Consider the following 26524-nt stretch of genomic DNA (forward strand, 5'->3'; position numbering starts at 1 on the left):
GGGTGGCACTACATTGTAAATCCCGATTTTGGTTGTGTGGTCTCGCTTCCCGGTACCTCTCCCCTCCGCTCATTATAACCCCATTCACCATATTTCCCTTTTGGGTCCACATTTGTCCATTGGGTCCACAAGGCATTAGCGTCCCTCTCCCCTTGTCCACACTTTGGATCGAGCCTGGAACGATGCACCGGAGGTTGATGCAGCTAAAAGAAAAACAAAAAGCAAAATATTGGCCACACTCAATAGAAAAGTACCATAAAATGCAAAAGATGGCCGGGGCATACACATTTAGCACATGGGCAAAAACCAAGCGTGAGCTTTACCCCTTTCATTATGGCCATCACCCTAGTTCCAAGGTCCCTCATATTGACCCATTTCATCATTAAGGAACCCATGATTGTCCCAACCCCTGGTGGGCGATGAACTGCTCCACCTTAAAGGGGGTATCCACTAGTATATCTTACACATCATGATCTCATCCCCTCGAGCCTCTAGCAGTCATAAAAGAAAAAACAATGAAAGGCAAAATGCATATGAAGAAGGGTGGAAAAACAAAGGTCGGGGTAAACTCATGTACCACGATTACTCCCTCCTGCATTCATACACCCAAGTGTGGGCTTCCCTATTATGGCTACCCTTGTACCATGACATGTGGTTTGGATCCTTCCCCTGATCCCTACTCTGTTCCATCACTATATCACATGCCACCTACATATTGATGAATGTACCATGGATATGTCACCCCCTTTAAACGCTGAAACCACTTAATAGGGTCCTTGGTTAAGCCCCTTATTGAGCTTGGAGACACCTGTAAATGTCAAAGCCCATTATGGAAGGGTATGCCACCATGAATTGCTCACTTGATTCCATGTTTTGTAAGCTCTTTGACTTGAGTAAGGGGGTGCATTGGATCTTATGCAGGATTGGAGGTGGGTTTCCATTTGGGGCTTGGTCTCCCTATACGGGGTCCAAGCCATCCAGAGGGCCACATTGGCACTTGTAGGGTGAACATTGAGAGCCATGGGCCTCCACCATATCAGAGAATACTTCATGGATCCCCAACACCATTAAGTGATTGCTCGTGTTCCACTTTTTGGATGAAGATGGTGCACCTGGACCACCATGCGTGGTCGACTCTACACTTGTACCACACATTTGGCAGAAGTTCCAAGGTCCAGATGAGGATGTGTCTCGTTGCAGGAGACAAAGGGAGGGCTTATGTCATCATACTAGCCCTTACAGATGGTTTACAAGCATTATCGATCCAGCTGAAGACCCATGAGGATGTCATAGTGCCCCCACATGCACTTTGGACACCACATGTGACTTGCGTAGATATCAAGGGGCCAACCCCTTATCCACTATGTTTGGGGTCCATTCTCTTGCCATGGCACACTTTGGACTCCACTAGGCCTTCTCAATGGCCCAACGACTCATTATGTTAATTATTTTTCCCTCTTGAGAGGCTTCTTTTTATGTTATTGAGCTATCTTATTGGGCTTGTCACCAAGGGATGTTATTATTGCACATTATTTTATTATTTGGGGCTCAATTAGGCCAATTAGGCCATTCAAACTCCCTTATGGATTATAAAAATTGATGAGAGGCTCATTCATTCCTCGCATCATCACTTGGATTGGGTTAGTAGCTCTTGTGAGAATTTTGCATTCCCTTTTGGAGGACGAGTTTGGTTTCATGGATGAATTTTGATGTTTGGATACTATTGTCTTGGTTTTGGAGTCTCAAAATTGTATTGATTTGATGATTGGATATATTCATTGTACATGTAAGTACTCTTTTTCATGTCTATTCTTTACTTTATCATTCCACATGAATAATGTATGGGATTTTGAAATTGTGGAATATTTAGTCTTTTGAAGCATTGCATATGTTATATGTGTCATGTATGATGGGTGAATGTTCCTAGAGGTTCGATTTCATTGAATACACCTTGATAAGTCACAATTCTTGCACATCGAAGTATAAAATCTTTTGGCAGCTGCTCTCATGCCCTAATTTGCCATGCGAAGTTGCCTAGAGGTCTCCTTGATCGGGTTAAATCTCTCCAAATCACAAAATCACCTTGACTCCATCTTTCCCAAAGGCAAGGCACTGAGCTAACCATTGATGATCACTTAAAAGAATATATTTCTCACCTTTCTCTTCTCCTTCACCCTAGTAGGTCATCTAGGGAATCAATCAAATTGCATTATAGCCACCCAAAGTCCTCGATTTTTGGTCCACTACCGCGTTGGGGTTATCTCTAGAGGTCCTCCAAGTTTCAAGCAAATATGATGGTGGAATACCGAGATATAGCAAGCCCTAGCCACAAGACCTATTGCACCTATTTTGTCACAAGTCCAAGGAAGTAGTTGTACAAAATTTTTCAACGTTCAGAATCATCAGCCAACTAGTTCTTATATCATTGTAAACCCAATTTTTGCAAATTGTAATGTAAATGATGCTAGTACCACTGTTTAATTATGTAACAACCTAGTTAAGCCTATGATTTTGGCAACAAATTTCATCCTAGGAGGTTTTTTAACCTCACTGCATTATCTGTGTTTCTAAGCACGGATAATCGATAGGGTTTTTTGCTTAAACCCCAAAGCTAGGGTGAAATTTATTAACAGTCTTTTTGAAGAATTTGGGGCAAGAATAACTACATTGATTCTTCATTATATGATAACAATTTGTGAAGTATTTAAACAATTTATCTTAGCTTGATGTCTACTTCATTATTAGCATGTATATGTTAACTTCATCAAACTGCTATAAAAAACAAAAGAGACAAGAACACAAATGTTTTGGCTTTCTCCCAAGGCCAAAACCTCTCCCTCTTGGAGAGGAAAGCCCATGCAAAATTCTTCTTATAGGGATTCCATTGCTGAATACCAAGACCATGACCCTTGACACATATTGCCTCTCCAAGACCAAGCTATCAATCCTCTTCCTTGAACACTGCTGAGATCATCTTGTTGCTCCTCCAGCTAGGTTACTGTTGCACCATGATTGCTCCATTAAGATCTCCATCACTGTTGTAGTCTCCATCAAGGTTATGATCATCTACATAAACAAGATCATAACTGAAGTAACATTATGACTGTACATTTATATATATTGAAATAACTTGTACAACGATAAGATCCTTTTACCATCATGTTGAGACAACAAGACTTTGACACTGCTCCTTTTCCATTATGCTGAGGCTATGATCCTGCTCCTTATTACACTGAGACTAGGATAGTATCTTTGCTATCCTTGAGACAACGACCAAGTTTATCATTGCACTGAGATCTGATGTGGTTATGCGAGATTGTAGGAGCACTGAGACACATGCTGAAGTTAGAACAAAGACATCACTTATTGTTTGATCTCTCGGATTACACGTTAATGTACAACGTTGTCTGTTCCATATATTTGATACATGACTGTGCATATGCAGAGATTATTATCACAGTATTCAAGATAATGTCAAGACTGTAATTTGAGTCACTATGGTTCAATAGGTTTACGCTGTTGTGATGATGCCACCGATATCTATATGACAGGATAATATTGTACCCTTACCGAAGTATTCACTGCTTCATTCATCCCTCCATTTCACATGTGTGCCGAGGTTGTTTAACCTAGATATAGTTCACTGCTGCGTTATTCAAAATCTGGTCACGGTTGCACCTAAAACCCTAGCCGAGGTGCAGTCAGACTTTGATTCGGATCTCTACTCCATACCTATCTGAAACACGGTGACATTCCTTCATTTGAGACCCAAAACATTAGCCTTCCTGTGGTGCGGATCTCCTCTATGCCCATACGAAATTTCAGAGAGGAAGAATTGCGAGTTCTATGTCTCTTATGTTTTGCGGATACCCCAACCACATATTTATAGTGGTTTATCCTCAATAATGAGCCGACATCTTAAGTGAACCGACATGTCCTTATGTTGAGTCGATGTGACATTTAAATATATATTTAATTTATTTATTGAAGCTGACATGCTAACCTTCTATTAATTTTAGGTATGTTCTATGCTTAGAGCAATTTATTTCAATTTTCACAATTAGCTCAATATCTTTTCTAGATTAGCAATCACATCAGCATAATAGTAAATTGCAGATATAATATAAACATAAATCGCAGAAGACAAGCCAAGACAAGAGGAGACAAGATGTGGCGCTAGCCAGGGACAAACCCCAATGTGGGGAAACCCTTGATTAATTCTTCTTATATGTTCTTCAATAGTTCAACAGAGAGAGATAGTCTATTTACAACAGAAGTCAGCAATTTGACTTATTTAAATAAGAGCATAGATCATCTCTAAGAATATGATACATGAGGTAGCTGAACTCAGTTGAAGACATGTTGCTTCAGCTGATTCTCCTAGGTGACTCCATTGCCTTGCTGCACCTATCATTGTGTTGCTCCTCATCATCATACTGCATCTCACTATGCTGCACCATGCTGCATCCATCATCACTACGCTGCATCTCATCATGCTTCACTAATCATGACTGTACCCATCACTGTACTGCATCATGTACCATTGCTGTCCCATGTGCCATTGCTGCACCATGTTGCCACACTGTTGTCCCATGGGGCATTGTTGCACCATGCTGCCATTGCTGTCCCAATGTGCCATTGCTACACTATGTTGCCACAGTGCTGTCCCATGTGGCATTGCTGCACCATGCTGCCATCGCTGCACTATGTTGCCACACTGTTGTCCCATGTGGCTCCCACAGACAGCCCAACAATCTGATCCAAATCTGGTCACAACATTTGACCCAACACACGACACAAACGCTGTTGTTTGTGACTCCATCACCGCTGAAATTTCTGGGACTGGTTAGGGCACATAACAGTCCCTAACCATCCTCAAATTTGGCCCAGAATTGCCCTTATGAAATGCGGCCTAACCTAGCGTGAACCCTCTGCCTCCACACTGAAGAGTAGGGCACAACATAACCCCAAAACAGCCCATGCTATCCCTTGTTGTGGTGGTATGGCGTGTGGTCTACCACACAGCCTTGTTGTAGCTTACGACCTCCTCCAAACTAATTTTCCAGCTCATACATCAAATCCAAAACAGCTTGAAACTAACCTCCTTTGCCTCGGCCTTCTAGGAAGGTACCTTGGCCCTCCTAACAACAAGTCGGCCTTCATAATGACCTTGAAACAACCCACACTGTTCTGTCCATCTATGCTGGTTAGGGCATCCTTAAGACTACGGTTAGGGTCACTCTAGAACTGGAGTTAGGCCTCTTAATGCAGCGTTAAGGAAGCCTCCTTTAGGGCAATGAAGGTGGCTCTCTACAATGATAATCATCATACATGATTGCATCCTTAGTGCCTGCGTCTAGGTCTCTTTAGATAGTGTCTAGGGCTAGGGCATATCCTCTAAGGCAACTCCCTTAGTCTCCTTTCCTTTCCTGCGTGTAGGGCTTCATCATCTAGATTTTTCTTGCCACTAAAACCCAGAACAAGTGGAGAGAAATCAAGAGTGATGTGTGTATAGAAATGACTATCAAGTCACCTCCTTTTATACTAAAATGTTGAGCACATGTGGGGGTTATTTGGTTGTTGGCCGACCTTGATGAATTGTCCCATAACACAAATATATTGATATCTCCATGAATACTTATCGGAATTGGATGATCTTTAGATCAATCCTACACCTTTCAAAGAGAGGGATCCAAGAAAAATATCAACTGCCATAAATAAGATGACCCACATGGAGTTTGGCCCTAGTTGCCAATTTTAACACTCCCTCTCAACTAGGGAGAACTCCATTCGCTGATCCATTTGCCAGACTGTACTATTTCTGCCATTAGTGCCCTGCACTGCTCTGCTGAACCATGAAGAAAAAGAATTGATTGAGAATGTCTCATACCATTCTCTACTGTTAAATTTGGACAACTAGGTCCAAACTCCATGTTCTGATGCTCAGATTAAGAGGCTAATATTTTTGTTGGATTCCTCTTTCTGAGAGGTGTAAAATCCATATAAAAATAGTCTTAATCCGATGAGCAGAACTTATATTTTGAATTTATTATTCTTAATAAATTATATGTGCAAAGGTCAGCCAGTTTTGTAATGTAGGCTCACATGCCCAACAGATGTGTCACACACCCTCATTGATGGATATATATATACAGGAAAAGTTGGAGAGAATTTGATTACAACACAACTCACATCTTCCTCTCTCATCCTAAAAAGTACGAGCTACCTGGAGGACGAATTTCAGCCACACGTGGGAAGGACGAAGAGGATTTTTCTGTTGCTAGGGTTTGTGTTGCTAGGGTTTCGCAGAAGTTTGACCAGCGTTGACTTTGGTCAACGCTTGGTCCAAACAAGCTGAAAACTTGTGGGAGGTTCGATTTTTGAAGGCCATACTACCTGGCACAAAAATCGAGGTCAAAGGGTTGACCGTTTTGCTGCTGCGTTGACTTTTAGCTTGCTGCCCCTGCGTTGACTTTTCAGGACAACGTTGACTTTTGTAGAACTGACTTGGGTTGACTCATCTACTGGTTGGAGGGTTGGTGTGACACATGCTGGGCTAGCTGACCAAAGGAGACTTTGCTGGTTGAAGCATCCTGTTGACCGCCGAAACAAACACATACATTTTTCTTGTTTCTGATTTGTCTTCTGTAAGATCTGCTTATGTGTTCTATCTGCATTTTGCTTATCTACTTGTATGATTGCTGTGAGAAAAGTGAAATTGCTCTTAGCATAGAACATCTACAAAACTTTACATGGTATCAGAGCCGAGGTGAAGACAAACTCTATCTATAGCAATCATCATCAAAGGAAATGGATTCCTCTAAGCTTGAATTCAGGGAGAATGACAAGCTGACTGGAAGTGATGACTTCCATGCCTGGAAGATGTTATTAGATCTCAAATTAGAAGATCATGATCTCCTAGATCATGTGACAGGGAAGATTCAAGAACCTCCATCAAATGCCTCTGCTGCTGTTAAACACAAGTATAAGAAGGGAGAAATCAGAGCAAAACTGCTGATCAGGGAATCCATAAATAAGAGTCTGGTTGCCTACATATCTGAACTAGGCACATCCAAGGAGATGTATGACAAACTGATACTTATGTTCCGAGTAAACAATGTGAACCAAGTGCTATTCCTCAAGAACAAGTTGAAGAATATGAAGAAGGGCCGAGACGAGTCTATTCAAACTTTCTTTATGAAGTTGACCGAAACCAGGAACAATCTGCTAGCTATTGGGGAGACAATAGCTGATCGTGAGATGGTTCTCACCGCACTTGGAGGACTTCCATATGAATGGCAAGTATTCACAACTACCATTCTCAACCAATGTTGCACACATCGCGATCGGGATTTAATCGGCGCCGGGAAAAAATCGGAAAAATCGTTAAAATCGGGGAAAAAATCGGGAAAAAATCGGAAAAAATCGTTTGGCACAAAAATATTCATTTTTTTTCATTTTTTTTCAATTTTTTTAATATCTAAACCATCTACAACATAAAATAAATACATTGACACATAAATATGATAAAAAAACTAATATATAAGATGTTCAATATCATTTCTAGCGCTAAAATCACACATAACATTGAATCATGTCCTGAATAGTAAGTCCTGAGTCCCAAGTCCAACTCAGCCTCAAAATATCAACAAAAAATATGATAATGTATCTCATCATGTCATAATGTCATATACAATAAAATGAAAGTCTAATCCTATTGATTTCCTCTGCCCCTCTTGCGAGAATATGGCACAGCTTTCTCTTTCCCTCTAGATGTAGAAGCTGGTGCCTGTGGTGGTGGAAATGGCAGTGGAGTCTGACGTGCTCTAGAAGCTGAAGAACTAGTAGTAGCAGCTACAAGAGGCTGAGGTGGACGGAGACCACGTCCTCTACTGGTGGTAGTGGTAGCCCGGGTAGCCCGGGTAGGCGGTGTCACCTCCTCCTCCTGCTCCTCCAACTCCTCCTCCTCCTGCTCCTGCTCCTGCTCCTGCTCCTCCTCCTCCTCCTCCTCCTCCCCCTCCTCCTCCCCCTCATCCTGCACTAACCAATCCTCAGTGGGATCCATGAGAGGCCTCTCGGTCTCAACCCTCCATTCAGCAGTGGTGTCAATCCCATCCAATGAGATGGCTTCCGTATCAGGTGTCTTCTCTAGTTGTTTCACCCACAATCGAAGATTGTAGTAGACATAGACCATGTCATTAAGTCTATGGGACTCCAACCTGTACAAAGTTCATGAAATAATAAATTAATAATTAATATTATAAAAAAAATATTGTTTAAAACTTTAATGAATTCAAAAATTTATTTGGAAATTTGCAATATTTTAAATGTTTAAGTGTTAACCTATTGCGCTTCTTGTTGTGTATTTTTTCAAATACACTCCAATTGCGCTCACATCCCGAGGAGCTGCATGTTTGGCTGAGGATGCGCACGGCAAGATTTTGCAAAAGGGGTACTCTGCCACCATACATCTTCCACCATGCGTCTACAACAAAATTACAAAGAAAATTTTAAATAAACATAAGAAAAAAATGGAATTTGAAGAAACAATGAAATTTGAAACAAAGTTACAAAGTACATACTACAAACTAAAAAATACCTGGGATTTTAACCGTCCTATCATTGATAGCCATCTCAAAGCCAAATGTGCCACCTGACAACTTATATTGCTCAATTTGTCTAGAGACCTCCATACGTTCTTCTGGAGTTTTCACCATCTTCTGGACACAGGTTAATAATCCTTCCACGACCTCAACATCAAAATTAAACCCACATGCATAAGAAAATGCAGGTTCAGGAAAAGGCCAGCAGCATGAATGGGACGATGGAGTGTGTTGTTCCATCGCTCATCAATGACCTTCCATAGAAGGAGTTGTCTCTGGAACCCATCATCTCCCTTGTCATCATAGTAGGACCGAATGGCTTCTTTGGCCCTATCCATGGCTTCATACAAATAGCCCATTGCGGGCTTCTCACCATCTACCAACCGAAGAACCTTTACCAAAGGTTCTGTGACAGCGCACACCTCCTGCACTCCCGCCCAGAAGTCTTCTTGGTATGAAACAAGTCTGCAGACGGCCTCTCCTTCTGGTTTGCGGCTCATTGGCGAAGAACGCCACTCCTCTGAAACAAACATTCTCTTCAAATCCCACATAGAATTCAAGAGGGATTGAAGAGATATGAAACTCGTCGCAAACCGTGTAATGGCGGGGCGCACCAACTCTTTGTTGTTGGTGCATTTTCTCATCAAGCTAAGCACAGATGTGTGATTGTAAATAAATTTTGTGATGGTTTTTGATGAGTCAACAGCCTCTTTGACAAAGGGAATTTTCCCTATGTCCTCTAACATCAAATCAATACAATGGGCAGCACAAGGTGTCCAAAATAAAGTAGGATGCCTGTCCATAAGCAATCTACCAGCAGCAACATAATTTGCAGCGTTGTCCGTTATGACTTGGACAACATTTTCTGCACCCACCTCCAAAATAAACACATCCAGCAAATCACATAAATTTTTTGCATCTTTGATTTGATGAGTTGCATCAACAGATTTGATAAACATAGTCCCCAAGGGACAACTAACCAAGAAGTTTATAAGGGTTCTCCCCTTTTGGTCAGTCCAACCATCTGACATAACAGTGCATCCTGTTTGTGCCCATGATGCCCTAAAATCCTCCAATCTTTGGGTGCAGTCACGCTTTTCATCTTGAAGAAGCCGGCCTCTGAAATCATGAAGAGAAGGGAGTTTGTACCCCGGGCCAACACTGGCAACAGCATCAAGAGTAGGTTGGAAAAATGGATTATTCCTTATAATGCTGAAAGGAATATCACTCCAGAGGAGAAATTTTGTCATCAACTTGTCAGCTTTTTCTTTTTCAGTTCTTTTCATCATTGAACCGATAGTTGGTTGTGAACCAGGTGTGGTTCGAGGAACAAAATATGATGATGCAGCAAACGGATTGACTGACGCTGCAGTAGAACCTGTGCCACTTGGCCCACTTCCTTCAACTGACCTTCTTAGTTGCCTTTTGAGTTCTTCTTTGGCGTCTCTAGTGTGCTCTAATTCTCCCAATGCTCTCATGGCTTTTTGGATAATTTCAGCATTTGTCTTTAGACAGGGCCCCACATCACGTCCAGGGATTTGTGCAAGGTGGAACTTCAACCTGTACACCCCCCCGAATATTTCCTTTCCACACAACTTGCAAATCAAGTTTTGTCTATCATTCGGAGTTTTAGGGTCACCATATTCCCAGAAAGGATCCAATTTCCTTGGCATGTTTGTTTTTGAATTTTGAATTTGCAAACCTATGGAAAAATAAGGATTAGGAAATAGGAATTTAGGATTACATAAATGATAATAGTAAATAGTAAATACAAATTACAATTTAGCATTTGCAAAATTACAAGCTAATTATTTCCAAAATCCCAATTTGAATTTCTAAACCCAAAAAACAATGAAAAATCAAAAAAAATAAACAATGTTTAAAGAAAATGAGAAAATAAAAATCAAAAATTGGTTCTCATAGTCATAACAAATAACCCATCCCAAATCAATGAAAAATTTCTAAAAATTCTTTAAAAACAATGAAAAACAAAGTTTTTAGAGAACCAAAACAAAAAAAAATTAATCTACATACCTGGTTTATGGACAAATTCGCGATCTTGGCTTGGATTCCTCCTAAAATCGGCTCCCACAAGCGACGGCAACCCTCTCCCTCCCTTCTTCTCCTTCTCCTCCTTCTCCTCCGCGGCGGACTGCTGAATGAATAAACAAAAAATCGATTTTACATATAAAACCCCCGCTGCCCGCGCCTCCCGCGATTTTTTCCTTAAAAATCGCGATTTTTTCGATAAAAATCGTTAAAAAAAATTTCCGCCGATTTTTTGGATAAAAATCGCGATTTGAATCGGCATTTTGAAAAAATCGCGATTTTCCGATTTTATCGCGATTAAATCGCGATGTGTGCAGCACTGTTCTCAACAATAATACCATCCCTAACTTTGATGAGCTTCTGTCTAGATGTATGCAAGAAGAAACAAGGATGAAGGAATTTGATAATGAAAGAAATGCTGCCTATGTTGCTCATTCCCGAAAGAAGAACTCTGGTGGTTCCAAGGACAAAGGAAGGACTAAGACTCAAAAGAAGAAGGGTAAATGTTTCACCTGCCATAGGACTGGACACTATGCTAGAGAATGCCCCTTCCAGAAGAATTCTCCCGATAGTGATGACAACAACAACAACCGAAGGAATGGGAATCAAAGAAATGACAAATCCAAAGGAAAGAGGAAGGCTCACTTTGAAGGAAACCATCCACCTTCTAAAAGGACCAGAAATACCAGGTATGAGGAGTCTAATGTTGTTGATAAAAGAAATGAGTATATTCTAATATCTGCTCTCTCAGCTGCATCTCCGCCCGACACTATGGATGTCTGGCTAATCGATAGTGGTGCCTCAAGACACATCACCGGATTCAAGGAAGCACTTTCTGACATGGTTGAAAGGGATACTAATCTAGAAATTACCCTTGGGGATAATGCCACTTATCCTGTGAAAGGGACCGGGACTGTGACCCTCCACTTGTCTCAAGGACAAGTCCTCCATCTACAAGATGTACTCTATGTACCCAAATTGAAGAAGAACCTTGTGTCTGTATCTGCCATGGAAGACAAAGGATTCAATGTAACTTTCTCTGATGGAAAGGTACTCATGTGGAAGAAGAGCTTCAAGGAAGCTATCTCAATTGGTTTTAGAGTTGGTACACTCTACCAGGTTGGAGGGAGTCCGTTGGGAGCTATGACTTGTGATACTATCCGTCAAACCGAACTATGGCACCGAAGATTTGGACACCTTCATTACAAGGCTCTTCCCGAAGCAAGGAAGGTGGTGACAGGGATGCCTGATTTTGGAAATAATCATAAAGGTGTATGTAAGGGCTGTGCTGAAGGAAAGCATACAAGGGGACCTTTCCCCTCAAGTGTCACAAAGAAATCTGAGATATTGCAACTGGTCCATTCTGATCTTTCCGGTATGTTGCCTGTAACATCCCTAGGGGGATGTTCTTACTATATGACATTTACTGATGACTTCTCTCGCAAAACCTGGATATACTTCTTGAAGAAGAAGGATGAGGCTTTCATGTGGTTCCGTACCTTCAAAGCCTTGGTGGAAAATATGCCCGGAAAGAAGATCAAGATTTTGAGGACTGACAATGGCACTGAATATGAGTCAAATGAGTTCAAAGACTTTTGCAGAGAAGCTGGCATTAAGAGGGAGACTACCACTGCATATACTCCTGAGCAGAATGGTGTTGCTGAACGCAAGAATAGGACTATTGTGGAAGCTGCCCGTGCCATGCTATGTGACCAGGGTCTTCCAAAGTTTCTGTGGGGAGAAGCTGCAAATACTGCTGTGTACATTCAAAACCGATGCCCTCATTCCGCTTTGGACTCCAAAACTCCCGAAGAGGTTTTCTCTGGTAAGAAACCTGATGTCTCACATTTTAGAATTTTTGGATGTCCTGTCTATTTTCATGTGCCGAAAGAAAAGAGAAGTAAGCTGGATGCTACTGGGAAGAAAGGAATGTTTGTGGGCTACAGTGAGACTTCTAAGGCATATAGAGTCTATGTACCTGGTCAAAGGGAAGTAGAGATAAGCCATGATGTCACTTTTGACGAAGATGCTTCCCTGAAGAAAGTAGTAGATCTTCCTAGATCTGAAGAAAACCATGAAGAAAGACCTGGAAATCTGGAAGAACCCCAGGATGAGACTATGCCTGATGTTGAAGAGCCAATGGACCCTATTGATCCTTCCCCTTCTCTAGGAAAGAGGCCATCATGGCTCAGGGACACCCTCGAAGATGCTGAGGGTAATGCTGCCCCAAGGGGAACATTCCGAGAAAGTAAGAAGCCGTGTAGATACCAAGGGTATCTAGCTGCCATGAGTACTATTATACAATCTGATCCTGGATCTTTTGAAGAAGCCATCAAGCATCAAGTCTGGAAGGATGCTATGCATGAAGAATATGAGGCTATTACGAAGAATGATGTCTGGGATGTGGTCCCGAGACCGAAGGACAAATCTGTTGTCACCGCTAAATGGCTCTACAAGATTAAACATGGATCTGATGGGAGTGCTGAAAAGTTTAAGGCAAGATTTGTTGCCCGTGGCTTCTCTCAAAAGGAAGGAATTGACTATGACGATATATTTGCACCTGTGGCTCGATATACCACCATCCGATCCATCATAGCCCTTGCTGCTACGCAAGGATGGAGTCTTCATCAGATGGATGTCAAGACTGCTTTTCTGCACGGTGCAATAAAGGAAGAGGTGTATGTAGAACAACCTCTGGGATTTGAAGTTCAAGATCGAGACACTTATGTCTGCAGGTTGAAGAAAGCCCTCTATGGGTTAAAGCAAGCACCCAGAGCTTGGTATGAGAGGATGGATAGTTACTTGATGAAGCTGGGCTTCACTCGAAGCAATGCTGATCCAAACCTTTACTTTAAGGTTGAGGAAGGAAAGCCTCTCATTCTAGTGCTGTATGTGGACGACCTCTTCCTGACAGGTGATGACCCTCTCATTCATCAATGTAAGAGGGAGCTTGCTGCTGAGTTCGAGATGAAAGACCTAGGACTGATGCACTATTTCCTAGGCCTGGAGGTCTGGCAGAGACCTGGAGAGATTTTCCTTTCTCAAGGAAAGTATATTGTGAAGCTTCTGGAAAGATTTGGGATGGTGGACTGTAAGTCCGTGTCGACACCAATGGAACTCAACTTTAAGAAGTTGAGTGGCAGCGCTGTAGGGCCTATCTTGGCCAATCCTACTGAGTATCGTCAACTCATAGGAGCTTTGATGTTCTTAGTGAACACCCGTCCGGACATATGTTTTGCAGTGAATACTTTGAGTCAACAGATGGTTGAGCCTCATCATTTTCACTGGGTTGGTGCCAAGAATCTTTTGAGATATCTTCGGGGCACGATAAACCATGGGCTGAGATACACTGCCGGGAGTGTGATACTCCGGGGATATACTGATGCCGATTGGGCTGGCAGTGTGGTGGATCGTAAGAGCACATCTGGATGCTGTTTCAATCTTGGTTCTGCTTCGATCTCATGGATGAGCAGGAAGCAGAAGTCGGTGGCTTTGAGCACCGCGGAGGCCGAATACATTGCTGCTAGTATGGCCTGTTGTGAAGCAGTTTGGTTGAGGAAGCTCTTTAGTGAGTTGTTCCAACATGTGCTAGATACCACTGTAATACTCTGTGATAATCAGAGTGGGATTCGTATGACTGAGAATCCTGTGTTCCACGACCGATCCAAGCATATTGATATCAGGTACCACTTTATCCGGGATATGGTACAACGAGGCGCCGTAAGGCTCGATCATATAGGAACTGATGAGCAGGTCGCGGATATTCTCACTAAACCCCTGGGGAAGGTCAAGTTCCTAACCTTCCGTGAGAGTCTTGGTGTCGTGGAAAGACCCTATGATGTGGGTCCTGTTGGACGATGAGCTCTGGGAGCTCTGGGGGGCTTTGGGGATAGCTTCTCGGAGCTATAAGCACTCATAATGCTTCTGCCCCACCCTTGTGATTATTGAGCTGGTTCGCCACTCATTTAATCTGTGCCCCGTATGCATCCTACCCATTGAGTTCAGGGCTCATGGGAAGTACCTCTCATTTGGCCAATGAGGTGTGGAAAAGCTAGAGACTATTAGCAAAGACTGATGGACGCATCAGAGATTGCCGTACTCTCTATCTAGGATGGCATGGTCCAACCACTTGATCTGGGATCAAGATTTGTGAGGTCTGGGACCTCTGGACTGATTATGTCAGTCGGGGAATGATGTCTTTGTGACTGACCCACTTCTGTTCTGAAATAAAGAAGCCAGCAAAGCAAGTTTCGGCGGGATGACTCACGATGTTAATTGCACTAATAGATGGAGTTCTCCCTAGTTGAGAGGGAGTGTTAAATTTGGACAACTAGGTCCAAACTCCATATTCTGATGCTCAGATTAAGAGGCTAATATTTTTGTTGGATTCCTCTTTCTGAGAGGTGTAAAATCCATATAAAAATAGTCTTAATCCGATGAGCAGAACTTATATTTTGAATTTATTATTCTTAATAAATTATATGTGCAAAGGTCAGCCAGTTTTGTAATGTAGGCTCACATGCCCAACAGATGTGTCACACACCCTCATTGATGGATATATATATACAGGAAAAGTTGGAGAGAATTTGATTACAACACAACTCACATCTTTCTCTCTCATCCTAAAAAGTATGAGCTACCTGGAGGACGAATTTCAGCCACATGTGGGAAGGACGAAGAGGATTTTTCTGCTGCTAGGGTTTCTGTTGCTAGGGTTTCGCAGAAGTTTGACCAGCGTTGACTTTGGTCAACGCTTGGTCCAAACAAGCTGAAAACTTGTGGGAGGTTCGATTTTTGAAGGCCATACTACTTGGCACAAAAATCGAGGTCAAAGGGTTGACCATTTTGCTGCTGCGTTGACTTTTAGCTTGCTGCCCCTGCGTTGACTTTTCAGGACAGCGTTGACTTTTGTAGAACTGACTTGGGTTGACTCATCTACTGGTTGGAGGGTTGGTGTGACACATGTTGGGCTAGCTGACCAAAGGAGACTTTGCTGGTTGAAGCATCCTGTTGACCGCCGAAACAAACACATACATTTTTCTTGTTTCTGATTTGTCTTCTGTAAGATCTGCTTATGTGTTCTATCTGCATTTTGCTTATCTACTTGTATGATTGCTGTGAGAAAAGTGAAATTGCTCTTAGCATAGAACATCTGCAAAACTTTACATCTACTGACACGAAGTTAGTCCCATATGAAGAGAGTGTCTCATACCACTCTTACTGATCTGAAATAATTCCAAAAGAGAGTGAGTTATATCACTCTTACTGACCTGAAGTCAGTTCCAAAAGAGAGTGAGTTATATCACTCTTACTGACCCGAATCCAGTTCCAAAAGAGAGTGTCTCAAACTAATCATACTGACCTGAGGTTAGTTTCATTGATCCCAGATCAATGTCATCCTAGCATAGGGAGTATGGTAGTTACATGATGTGTCCATCGGTACTACTATGGTCCTTATCCTCATTTCCTTACTCATTGGCCAGATGAGAGGTACTTCCCATGAGTCCCAGACTGCATGGGTAGGATGTCTCAGCACGAGAAGGATGAACTACTCATCCTGCCTGCATGTCGCGAGGGGTATCCCAAGGGAAGGTTGAACCACTCACCTTGTACACAACAAATCACTAGGGGAAGGCTGAACCACTCACCCTATGATTGTGTCTTGGTAGGAGAAGGATGAACCACTCATCCTGCCTACATTGTAGACCACTAGGGGAAGGCTGAACCATTCACCCTATGGTTGCTCATCACTCCAAGATGTACCCCCAAGCCCCCCGGAGCTCCCAGATCCCAATGTCCACATCGTATAGGACCCTTAGGAGAGAGTCTCTCCACGACTCCTAGTCGTTCTCGGAAAGTCACAAATTTGACCTTTCCCAGGGGCTTCGACAGAGTGTCTGCGACCTGCACATCAGTTCTAATGCGATGGAACCTTCTTACTCTTCGATATACCATATCCCAGATAAACTGGTACCTGATGTCTATATGCTTGGAGCGATCATAAAATATAGGATTCCTCAACAACCGAATCCTCGTTTGGTTGTCACATAAGATCATGGTGGTATCTAGCATGTGTCTAAACAACTTACTGAAGAGCTTCCTCAACCCAGCAGCTTCACACGAGGTCATACTCGTAGCTATGTATTCGGTCTCAGTAGTGCTCAAGGCAACCGACTTTTGCTTCCTGCTCATTCAGGATATCGTAGCAGAACCCAAAGAGAACCAACACCTAGAAGTGCTCTTGCGATCCTCCACACTGCCTACCTAATTAGTATCATTCACATTTCCGGCAGTGTATCTCAATCCATGAGAGCCCTGAAGATATCTCAGAAGACTCTTGGCACCAATCCAGTGAGGCTCAACCCATATATGAGCCCAACATGCTAACTGCAAAACATATATCTGGATGGTAGTTCACCAAGAACATCAATGCGAATGAGTTTATGAAACTCAGAGGCATTTCCCAAATCAGGTCTGGCATCCCTACCACATAACTTTTGAAAGTTAAGATCCATCGAGGTAGTCACGGGCTTGCAGTACACCATTCTAAATCCGGGAATCCAACTCCCTCTAATTTTTGTAACGAAGAGGGTCTGCACCTATCAGAAAGAGGTCGTCCTCATAAGGTGCCAATATGAGAGGTCTATCATTGTTAAAATTGGCAACTAGGGCCAAACTCCATGTGGGTCATCTTATTAATGGCAACTGATATTTTTCTTGGATCCCTCTCATCGAGAGGTGTAGGATTGATCTAAAGATCATCCGATTCGGATAAGTATTCATGGAGATATGAATTTATTTGTGTTATGGGACAATTTGTCAAGGTCGGCCAACAACCAAATAAACCCCACTTGTGCTCAACGTTTTAGTATAAATAAAGGAGGACTTGGTATGGCTTGCGGCCTGCCACACAGCCTTGGTATGGCTGACGGCCTCCTCCAAACTGAGTTTCTAACCCATACATCAAATCCAAAACAGCTTGAAACTAACCTCCTTTGCCTTGGCCTAGGATGGCACCTTGGCCCTCCTAACAACAACTTGACCTTTGTAATGACCCTGAAACAACCCACGTTGTTCTATCCATCTATGCTGGTTAGGGCATCCTTAAGACTGCGGTTAGGGTCACTCTAGAACTGCATTTAGGCCTCTTCATGCAGCATTAAGGAATCCTCCTTTAGGGCAGCGAAGTTGCCTCTCTCCAATGATAATCATCCTTCATGACTGCGTCCTTAGTGCCTGCGTCTAGGTCTCTTTAGATAGTGTCTAGGGCTAGGGCATCTCCTCTAGGGCAGTGGTGTTAGTCTCCTTTCCTTTCCTGCGTCTAGGGCTTCATCATCTAGATTTCTCTTGCCACTAAAACCCAGAACAAGTGGAGAGAAATCAAGAGTGAAGTGTGTGTAGAAATGACTATCAAGTCACCTCCTTTTATACTAAAAGTTGAGCACATGTGGGGGTTATTTGGTTGTTGGCCGACCTTGACGAATTGTCCCATAACACAAATAAATTCGTATCTCCATGAATACTTATCGGAATCGGATGATCTTTAGATCAATCCTACACCTCTCAATGAGAGGGATCCAAGAAAAATATTAACTGCCATAAATAAGATGACCCACATGGATTTTGGCCCTAGTTGCCAATTTTAACGCCTTCTCATTGTTTTGCTTGCAGTCTTCTTGTGTTTGCTTTTGGACGCTTGAGCTTGGTCTTGGAGGGCTGCTCTAGGCTTGTACATATTTACATAGGCTCATAGAAAGCTTTCATTACATGACATGACTCTTTGACAAGTAAATAAATCCTAAAGACATTAAGAAGTCTTTCACCTAGTGACACTTCTTGCTCATGAAACCCATGTAGCAAGATTACAAAAATAATTTATTTCATTACATAAAGATCATGTCATTATGAAGACCGAACCTAGTTATACTTTCTTCAACACTCCCTCTTAACTAGGGTGGTATTCATAATGGTACTTGGTCATTCTCAATCTGAAGAATTTCTCATCAGAAGAATCGAATTTGCAATCCATCTGTTATAGCATCATTTCAACCAACATTGTTTCCGTTTACCAAGGCCTTGACTAACAACTCTATTTCTCATTTAGATCAGAGCACATAATGTTGGTGAGACTAATGACTGATAGACACGCATCATCATTGTCTCTATTAGGGTTATACCCACCCAGGTGTTCTCTGTGTATGCCCTACTAGGACTATTCTCATCTTTGTTCCCAACCCTCAAGAATATTGGTCCTGTTGCCCACTCTTGTCTTGGATGCCCTACCACATCCTCAAAGAGTGTCGGATGCCAGATGATTACGCAATCTTCCATTTTTTCTTCCAACCTGAAGACAAGAATGTCGTGTCTAACTCTCCCGCTTACCTAGGGACGAGTTCCAAGTTTCTCTTTACTCAAAAACTTGCTCAAGTTCCTTTGTTCCTAGGAATTTCCCAGAGCTCCCTCTTACCCAGAGACTCTATCATCAATGCTTTATAGGGTCTTCTAGTTGACTGATGATTCAAGACTTCGATGTCATCAATTTCTTCATATGTAGGGTTCAACCATCCATCACTTTCCTCCGTCATGTCATTCCTTCTTTCCTAGAAAGTATCCTTCTTGGCTTTACATCTGGGGCTTCCTTCATAAGCTCATCCATCTTCACTTTCTTTCAACAGTGATTGCTCTGGATCACAAGGTACATAGTTGTGACATCCTTCACAACTCTTCTTTCCTTGATCATGCACACATACCCAGAATTTTCCAAGAGGTAAAACACCAAAACAAATCACATATTACCTTTTGGCGATGGCCTTCTTCCAATGACATCTTCTTGTAGGTATCAATCATCCTGCATACATGTTGACACATCTCCCAATGATATCTGTTGTCAAGGGTCCTCATCCTTTCAGACTTCCATCAGTCTTCACATCCTTCGAGAGGTTCCCTGGTCAAGTCTTCCTGATCCTCTGGATGTTGACTACCTTCATCATGGTTGCATGCTTCACGATCTCTTCTATCCTCATATCTTTCATTCCCAGGAGCTCTCAGAGTTCTTCAATTGTAGTCAACTACATCATACTTTATATGAGAACATATTATGTTGATTTCATCTAGTTAGACTTATGTCTTTCCGCATCCTTTCAGAGGAGGAGATCCTTTCCCTTTTGATCATGCTTGATCCATTTTTATCTACAACCATATATCATGACATTACAATATCAAATGCAAATACAAATACAATGATACATACCTCATTTCTCCTTTAGGTATCTTTCAGCAGCTTCCTTGATTGAAAAAATCTTCAATCCCTTGGTCTACTTCATTCTTCATGTCATTGAACCACCATTTCATGAGTTCTAAGGGTTGGAATTTCTGACGAGACATTTGCTGCCTTCTCGGACTAGGAGATCCTCCGCTGAGATCTCTATTAGAGATCCTTCAGGATCTAGTATATCCCCATCTGGCAAATGTTTCCTTTGACCTGGATGACTTCTTCCTTTCCTTCAATGTACAACGAGATTCCCAAGAGCTATGTTCTTCATGATTCCATACGTGCTCTTCCTTCCATGATGCCATGATGCATCTTCTTACTATGTTCATATCTGCAGGGACTTCTGATAGGAACCTTTTGAGAGGGATACCATCTCATTCATAATGGAGATCTATTACTCCCTTTTTTTTAATCCTTTCCTCAGTGTCCTCCATCTTTCAGATAATCTTTCCATAGCACTTATCTTGTCAACCTTTCCTTTGCACATATTGAGTCTTTTGTCTTTCTCTATTTAACATAGAGACCACAAACTATTGATTGAGGTGACCTTCTTGTTCATAGACATCTGTTACCTTGCTTATTAATGATGATCATCTATTCATCATTTTCCTAGATTTCTCAATTGAGATCTCATGAAGATGTTTCTTCATTCCTTGGCACTTTCTGCACTTCATTTTAGAGAGTATATCCTTTTATGTCTCCTTTCTTACTTCATAGAACCTTAAGAGTTTTCATGACTTCGAAGGAGACCTTTGATTTACTGACTTCACTTCCTCATGAGGATTTTGTTAATCCTACTGCAATAACTTTCAACGACCTATCTAATCCATAGATCTTCTTGCACTGATGAAGTCAATAAACCGAAACTTGATTATAGAATAAAAGATACTTACTTGATATGTGAAGACAAGATCTTTACCTTGATCATGTTCGCTGTTGTTGAGGTAGATGCATTGATGTTTCCTCCAGATAGGATCCTTGTTGAAGCTTCTCTTGAAGTCCTTCAAGAATAATTGTTTTGAATATTTGTCCCTTGCAGCATTGACTAGAGGTTGCTTGTGATGATGTAATTGGATAGTGCAGTATCTGGTTTGAGTCTTGTCCATGTGCTCTTGAATTTGAAAAGTATTTAATCTGAGATAGTGACTATCACTGAGATGTTGTAGGTGTAGTTGTGGGAGGCATCTGCTGTCATGTACCCTGAGATTTGAAAACTGTTGTCATTCAACAACCCTTACTGCTGCAGACTTGTTGTTGTATACTGTTTCCTTGATCCAAGGTTTATAGGTCCTCCCATTTTTGAACTTGTTTTGATGCTTGAATCTTGATTCTTGCATGTATCTTTTCTGCTCTTTCTTTGACTGTTGAACCATCCCTCTGATACCATGTTGAAGAATCTAGGGCAAGCATAATTACATTGATTCCTCATTATATGATAACAATTTGTGAAGTATTTAAACAATTTATCTTAGCTTGATGTCTACTTCATTATTAGCATGTATATGTTAACTTCATCAAACTACTATAAAAAACAAAAGAGACAAGAACACAAATGTTTTGGCTTTCTGCCAAGGTCAAAACCTCTCCCTCCTGTAGAGGAAAACCCATGCAAAATTCTTCTTATAGAGATTCTATTGACGAATACCAAGACCATGACCCTTGACACAGATTGCCTCTCCAAGACCAAGCCATCAATCCTCTTCCTCGAACACTGTTGAGATCATCATCTCGCTGCTCCTCCAGCTAGGTTATTGTTGCACCATGATTGTTCCATTAAGATCTCCATCACTGATGTAGTCTCGATCAAGGTTATGATCTACATAAACAAGATCATAACTAAAGTAGCATCATGATTGTACATTTATATATATTGAAATAACTTTTACAATGATAAGATCCTTCTACCATCATGCTGAGACAACAAGGCTTTGACACTGCTCCTTTTCCATTATGCTGAGGCTATGATCCCACTCCTTATAACACTGAGATTAGGACAATATCTTTGCTATTGTTGAGACAATGACCAAGTTTATCATTTCACTGAGATCTGATGTGGTTATGCGAGATTGTAGGGGCACTGAGACACATGCTGAAACTAGAACAGAGACATCACTTTATTGTTTGATCTCCCGGAATACACGTTAATGTACAACCTTGTCTGTTCCATATATTTAATACTCCAAACTACTGCAAAACTCTCTGCGTGCAAGCAAGGAATCTGCTCAGTGAAAAATTGAGCTACTGCTGCTCCCTCAGACCGTTGGAATCACTAACCCCGACAACTGGACTTTTTTGCAACCCTGCACTGAAAATCGAATTTCTGCCCCAGCAATTTGGCCTGACTGCCTGAGCACTGCCTTGCCTCTAAGAATTTCGGCTTGCTGCTTCCTCTGAGCAACGAAATGCTTTCCTACACTTCTGAGCTTCTCGACTGATCACTCACGCTCTGTTACCATGTGAAAATTTCATCTATTGTAGTAGCTGGAAATTATTCTCCTAACTGTAAATTTAATTATGCAGTTTATTTGCTACGACAAACAATAAATAAATCACTACTACAATTTTCACCATAAAAAACCGCGTAAAATAAAATACTGGAAAGTGAAATTCTAGCACACATAAAAATTTAACATGGTTGTTTTTGGACAATTGTCCTCGGAAGAACCCAATGCGGGAAAACCGATGTAGCAGATGAGGGTTTTATTATTATTCTTCAGCAACAAATTTGAGTACAATAATTTAGATGCTCGACTGGTGATCTAATATGAGAAAAATACTGGCAAAATTATTGTGAGAATTTTCCCTCACCCCACATCTAATTTCTGTCCCCGAAACACAACCACACACAAATCCTTATGCATCAACCTCTGCGCAGTACTTACGCAGTGCCTTTGGGAATTTCGCACTCCCTCTCACTGCGTCTCTTGGAACTGGAATACTTCCTCTGAAATTGCTGTTGACTTCCTCTGCCACCTGTTACTCACCCTCTGGCTCTATCTTCTCTGCTGAGTCTTTGCTACTGGGAAAATCGAACTGCCTGGGCAACTAAGTATCTACATTGGTGTATGCTCCATCACCACATCGATCCCTTATATTTTCTTGTTGGGACTCCAACGATCAAGATTAAATCTTAATCGATGGCTCAGATAATTTCTGGATCGATCCGTGTGAGTTTCTAGAGAATTCTCACCTTGACTTAATTAATTCTGATTAATTAACTAGTTTTCTTAAGTTTAAAGTTAGGAAACATTAAAAATTAGGTTAATAATCTAATTAAGTCATTTCTAGGTGGAATTTCCAAAACGATTTATGGCTTTTGGAGATCTCATGTATTTTAGCTTCACCAAATTTTGTAGCTAGAACACATTCGATGCTACAAAAACTAACACTTAGTGTTAACTAATTAATTTTTTTGGCAAATAAAATTAAATCATAAGCCAGAAAATTAATTAATTTAGAGTAAAAAAAATAATTATAGAGAAATTAATTTCTCCAAGTGGAAAATGACTAAAAAGTTCGTGGGTCAAAAAGAAGTCAATTCTTGGAGGTCCCCCACCAAGGCAAAAATGGATATTTTAAGAAAAATCAAGCCCTTGGACTCAAATTTTGATGAAATTAATCTAAAAAATCAATTTTTGGATTAATAAAAAATGATTTTTATGAGAAATTCGAAAATTCCTCAAAAATAAATGTTTTCGATGGCAAATATTAAAAGATGATCTAATATTTATCAACGATCGAGATTATTTTGATGGGGATTAAACCAACTAGTCGTTATTTTCCCCTTGGAGGAATTATCTATAAATTATAAGCCATTTTCTCAAGTCATGATGAAAATTCTAATTCTGGTATATGTAATTTTGTAACGTTGGTGTTGTTCCATTGATTCGCTGGGAACAATTGAAATATCATAATAAAAAGACTTTGGGGTTCAGTTCCTGGTGTTATTTGTCTGATGATCTGTGGTATGTGCTAGTTATGTGCTTTCCTATATTGTGTTTAAATTTTTTCTTGTTTATTCATTTGTTAGTGATAAGAACATTCTATTTGTAGATTTTGTGTCTATCTTAGGTGATTTGATTCACCATATGTTTAACAAGTTTGCTTCAATAAATATATAGAGTTTGCAAGTACACCGACCCTTGGGCTCCAAGTTCATAGAGTTTGTAGGAGAGTCGAACTTGTTTGGGCTTTGGGTATTTTTGTATGGTTTTCTTTCTTCGCTAAGCCTATGGGCAATACCATAACTTTCAAAACACATTTGATCTATTGTCAATATTCATCCTTTCAAAAAAATATTTTTATTTGCACAAGCATTATATATTTGCCTATATCTTGTAAACATACTTTTGTAAAATAATTCCCTGTAAAATATTTTTCTAACCCTTGTTTTGCAACTATTGGGGTTTGGGATTTATTTTTTGAATTTTTTGGGGTTTTGGGTATTTTTGTTTTTATTTGTGCAAGTGAGATTCAATCTATTCAAGAAGATCTGCTGGGGTTTTGAGTTAGATCTAAGCCCTTGAGGGTAAGATCTAGTCTCCATTTAATTTGTAGGGCCAACATTGAAGAATTTTTTAGTGAAATTGAGAAAACTTGAAGATTTGAAGTGGAATAAAATTTTTGTGAGGGTTTGCAAATTTCTTAGGGTCTGAAGGCCCATCGTCAAGCCCTAAACCCTAGTCACTGCCCTTGTTAGCCTATCCGTAGCCCTAAAGGGCCATGACCTTCCTTGGTTTCCCTTGCCGTGAGCCAAGAGAGGCCTCGACCTCCCTTAAGGGTGGACGACAACCCTTTCAGGGCCTGTCATAAGCCTCTTCAGGCCTTTTAGGCTTGGCTGTAGGCCTTAACGACCATCCATGCACTCGACCTCCCTCTGTCCTCCTCCGTGTGGCTTGTCCAACCCTCTTCTTCCTCTACCATAGGCCCTAGACCTCTTCTCACCCTTGCGACAACTCCATCTCTCTAGGCTACAATCCTTAACTGACTGTCCTCCCTTAGCCGCAACGCTTTTAGGGCTTGTGGCAGGCAATAGTGGCGTCATTGCCCTAGTCGTAGGCTTAATTGGCTTTGTTGACCCCTCATCCTATCCCTTTCCTTGCCATTTTTTCCTCTCCTCATCTCTGTTTAGTTATCATTTGATTTTAAGCTAACATTTGGTGTTTATTGTGGAGAATTTGGTGATAATTTTGTGGTTGCATGAAGCCTCTCCATTGGAGAAATTTTGGGCAAGTTTTCCAAGTCCTTCAAGGCCTCAAAGCCTAGTGGTTTGATCTTCGAACCCTCATTCTCCTCACTATTTACTTACAACTCCCTGACGTTTTGACAACAATGGTTAAAATATCATCTAAGTGGTATAAAATAATTGATAAATTGTCTAACATATTGATAAGTCACTTGAATAAATTTAGCATCCATTTGTTTGACATATTTCATGAAGTTTTGAGGGCTATTATGAGCATCATAGGATCTGAAATATAACGGTGGCAATGGCATCATAAAGGAAGCTATTTCACCAAGGACCTTGGTTTTGGCAAATTAGGTGTTGATAGTAGTTTCCCTCATTTGCATTTTGGTGTTGAGGGAAACTACTATCAAAGAAGCTATTTCACCAAGGACCTTGGTTTTGGCAAATTAGGTGTTGATAGTAGTTTCCCTCATTTGCATTTTGGTGTTGATAGAATTCTCATACTTTGCATCTAAAGTGCTCTAAACTAAATTTACTCACTGCTGTCATAAAAATTTACACTTGGTTACGCTCTATTGATAATAATTGCTTATTGTGGAAAGGATTTCCTTACATTGTTTAATGTGCTATTGTGAACAAGATTGCTAGCATATAACATATTTTGTCTCTCGTGAACTGTGTTGGAAATATTGGGGGGGGGTGAATCAATTTTCCTTAACAATTAACACTTTTAAATATTTTCAAAGCAGTGGTTAATCTTCAATTATTATTAATGTTTATGTAGTAATAACAATAAATAAAAGAACACAGTAGACAAGAATTTTAGGTGGAAAACCCCCTCCGGGTCAAAAACCACCGAATGCTTTTCTAATAAATTCTTTAATCCTCAGCCCCAACTGAAATGAAAGCAACAACTTCCTAGAATTCAAGAAAAAACATTCTTCTCCAGCTCCCACTAGAACGACGCCCCAACACCCTGGTTTCTTCAGTAGTCAATTGAATGGGTGCCCCAACATCCTAGACGAACCTACCACCCTGAAGTGTTCACAGTCTCCCAACATGTAGGCGACTTCATGCACCACCCTAGCACCTCCTTGCCACCCTATAATGACTGAAATGAGACAAGAGTGTGGATTCCCATACCAGGGACAACGATCCACGATACAATATGATTTACAATGATTTTGATCAAACACCCAATCACACTATGACCTGCAACCCAACCATGGCATCATCCCAACAGAGACACCTATACCTCCCAATAATTCCTTTTCGACTCTAGGCAGATTGACTCTTTTACAATAATGACTCTTCCAATGATGACACTTTTACAAATGACTCCTTTACAACTTTACAATGATGACTCTTGGCCTTGACACTTTTTCACAATATACGGATGGCTGTCATGTCTTC

At 41.1% G+C, this 26524-nt stretch overlaps 2 protein-coding genes across 3 annotated transcripts in view; one reads left to right on the forward strand and one right to left on the reverse strand.

The window, feature by feature from the left end:
• LOC149177678 (uncharacterized) overlaps positions 1-26524 on the forward strand; it is a 112985-nt gene that overhangs the window by 60462 nt on the left and 25999 nt on the right. The window lies entirely within an intron of this gene.
• Positions 7525-8786, reverse strand: LOC149177679 (uncharacterized). Its single transcript, XM_089420186.1, has 3 exons — positions 8600-8786; positions 8344-8485; positions 7525-8219 (listed from the first exon to the last, which is right to left on the reverse strand). Exons 1-3 carry the CDS (start codon positions 8715-8717, stop codon positions 7715-7717), a joined length of 765 nt encoding a protein of 254 aa, XP_089276312.1. The 5' UTR covers positions 8718-8786; the 3' UTR covers positions 7525-7714.

This window comes from Pinus tabuliformis, chromosome 4_1 (genome assembly GCF_031772625.1).
Source record: "Pinus tabuliformis cultivar Carrire ecotype Pingquan chromosome 4_1, CPIR1, whole genome shotgun sequence".
In the NCBI taxonomy this organism is placed as follows: Eukaryota; Viridiplantae; Streptophyta; class Pinopsida; order Pinales; family Pinaceae; genus Pinus; species Pinus tabuliformis.

Excerpts from the sequence above, each read along its gene's own strand:
- LOC149177679 (XM_089420186.1), bottom strand. The coding sequence starts at position 8,717 with ATGGTGAAAACTCCAGAAGAACGTATGGAGGTCTCTAGACAAATTGAG. Across the intron at positions 8,486-8,599 it reads TAGGACGGTTAAAATCCCAG|ACGCATGGTGGAAGATGTAT; the intron begins GTATTTTTTAGT and ends ATTTTGTTGTAG. Across the intron at positions 8,220-8,343 it reads CACAACAAGAAGCGCAATAG|GTTGGAGTCCCATAGACTTA; the intron begins GTTAACACTTAA and ends AACTTTGTACAG.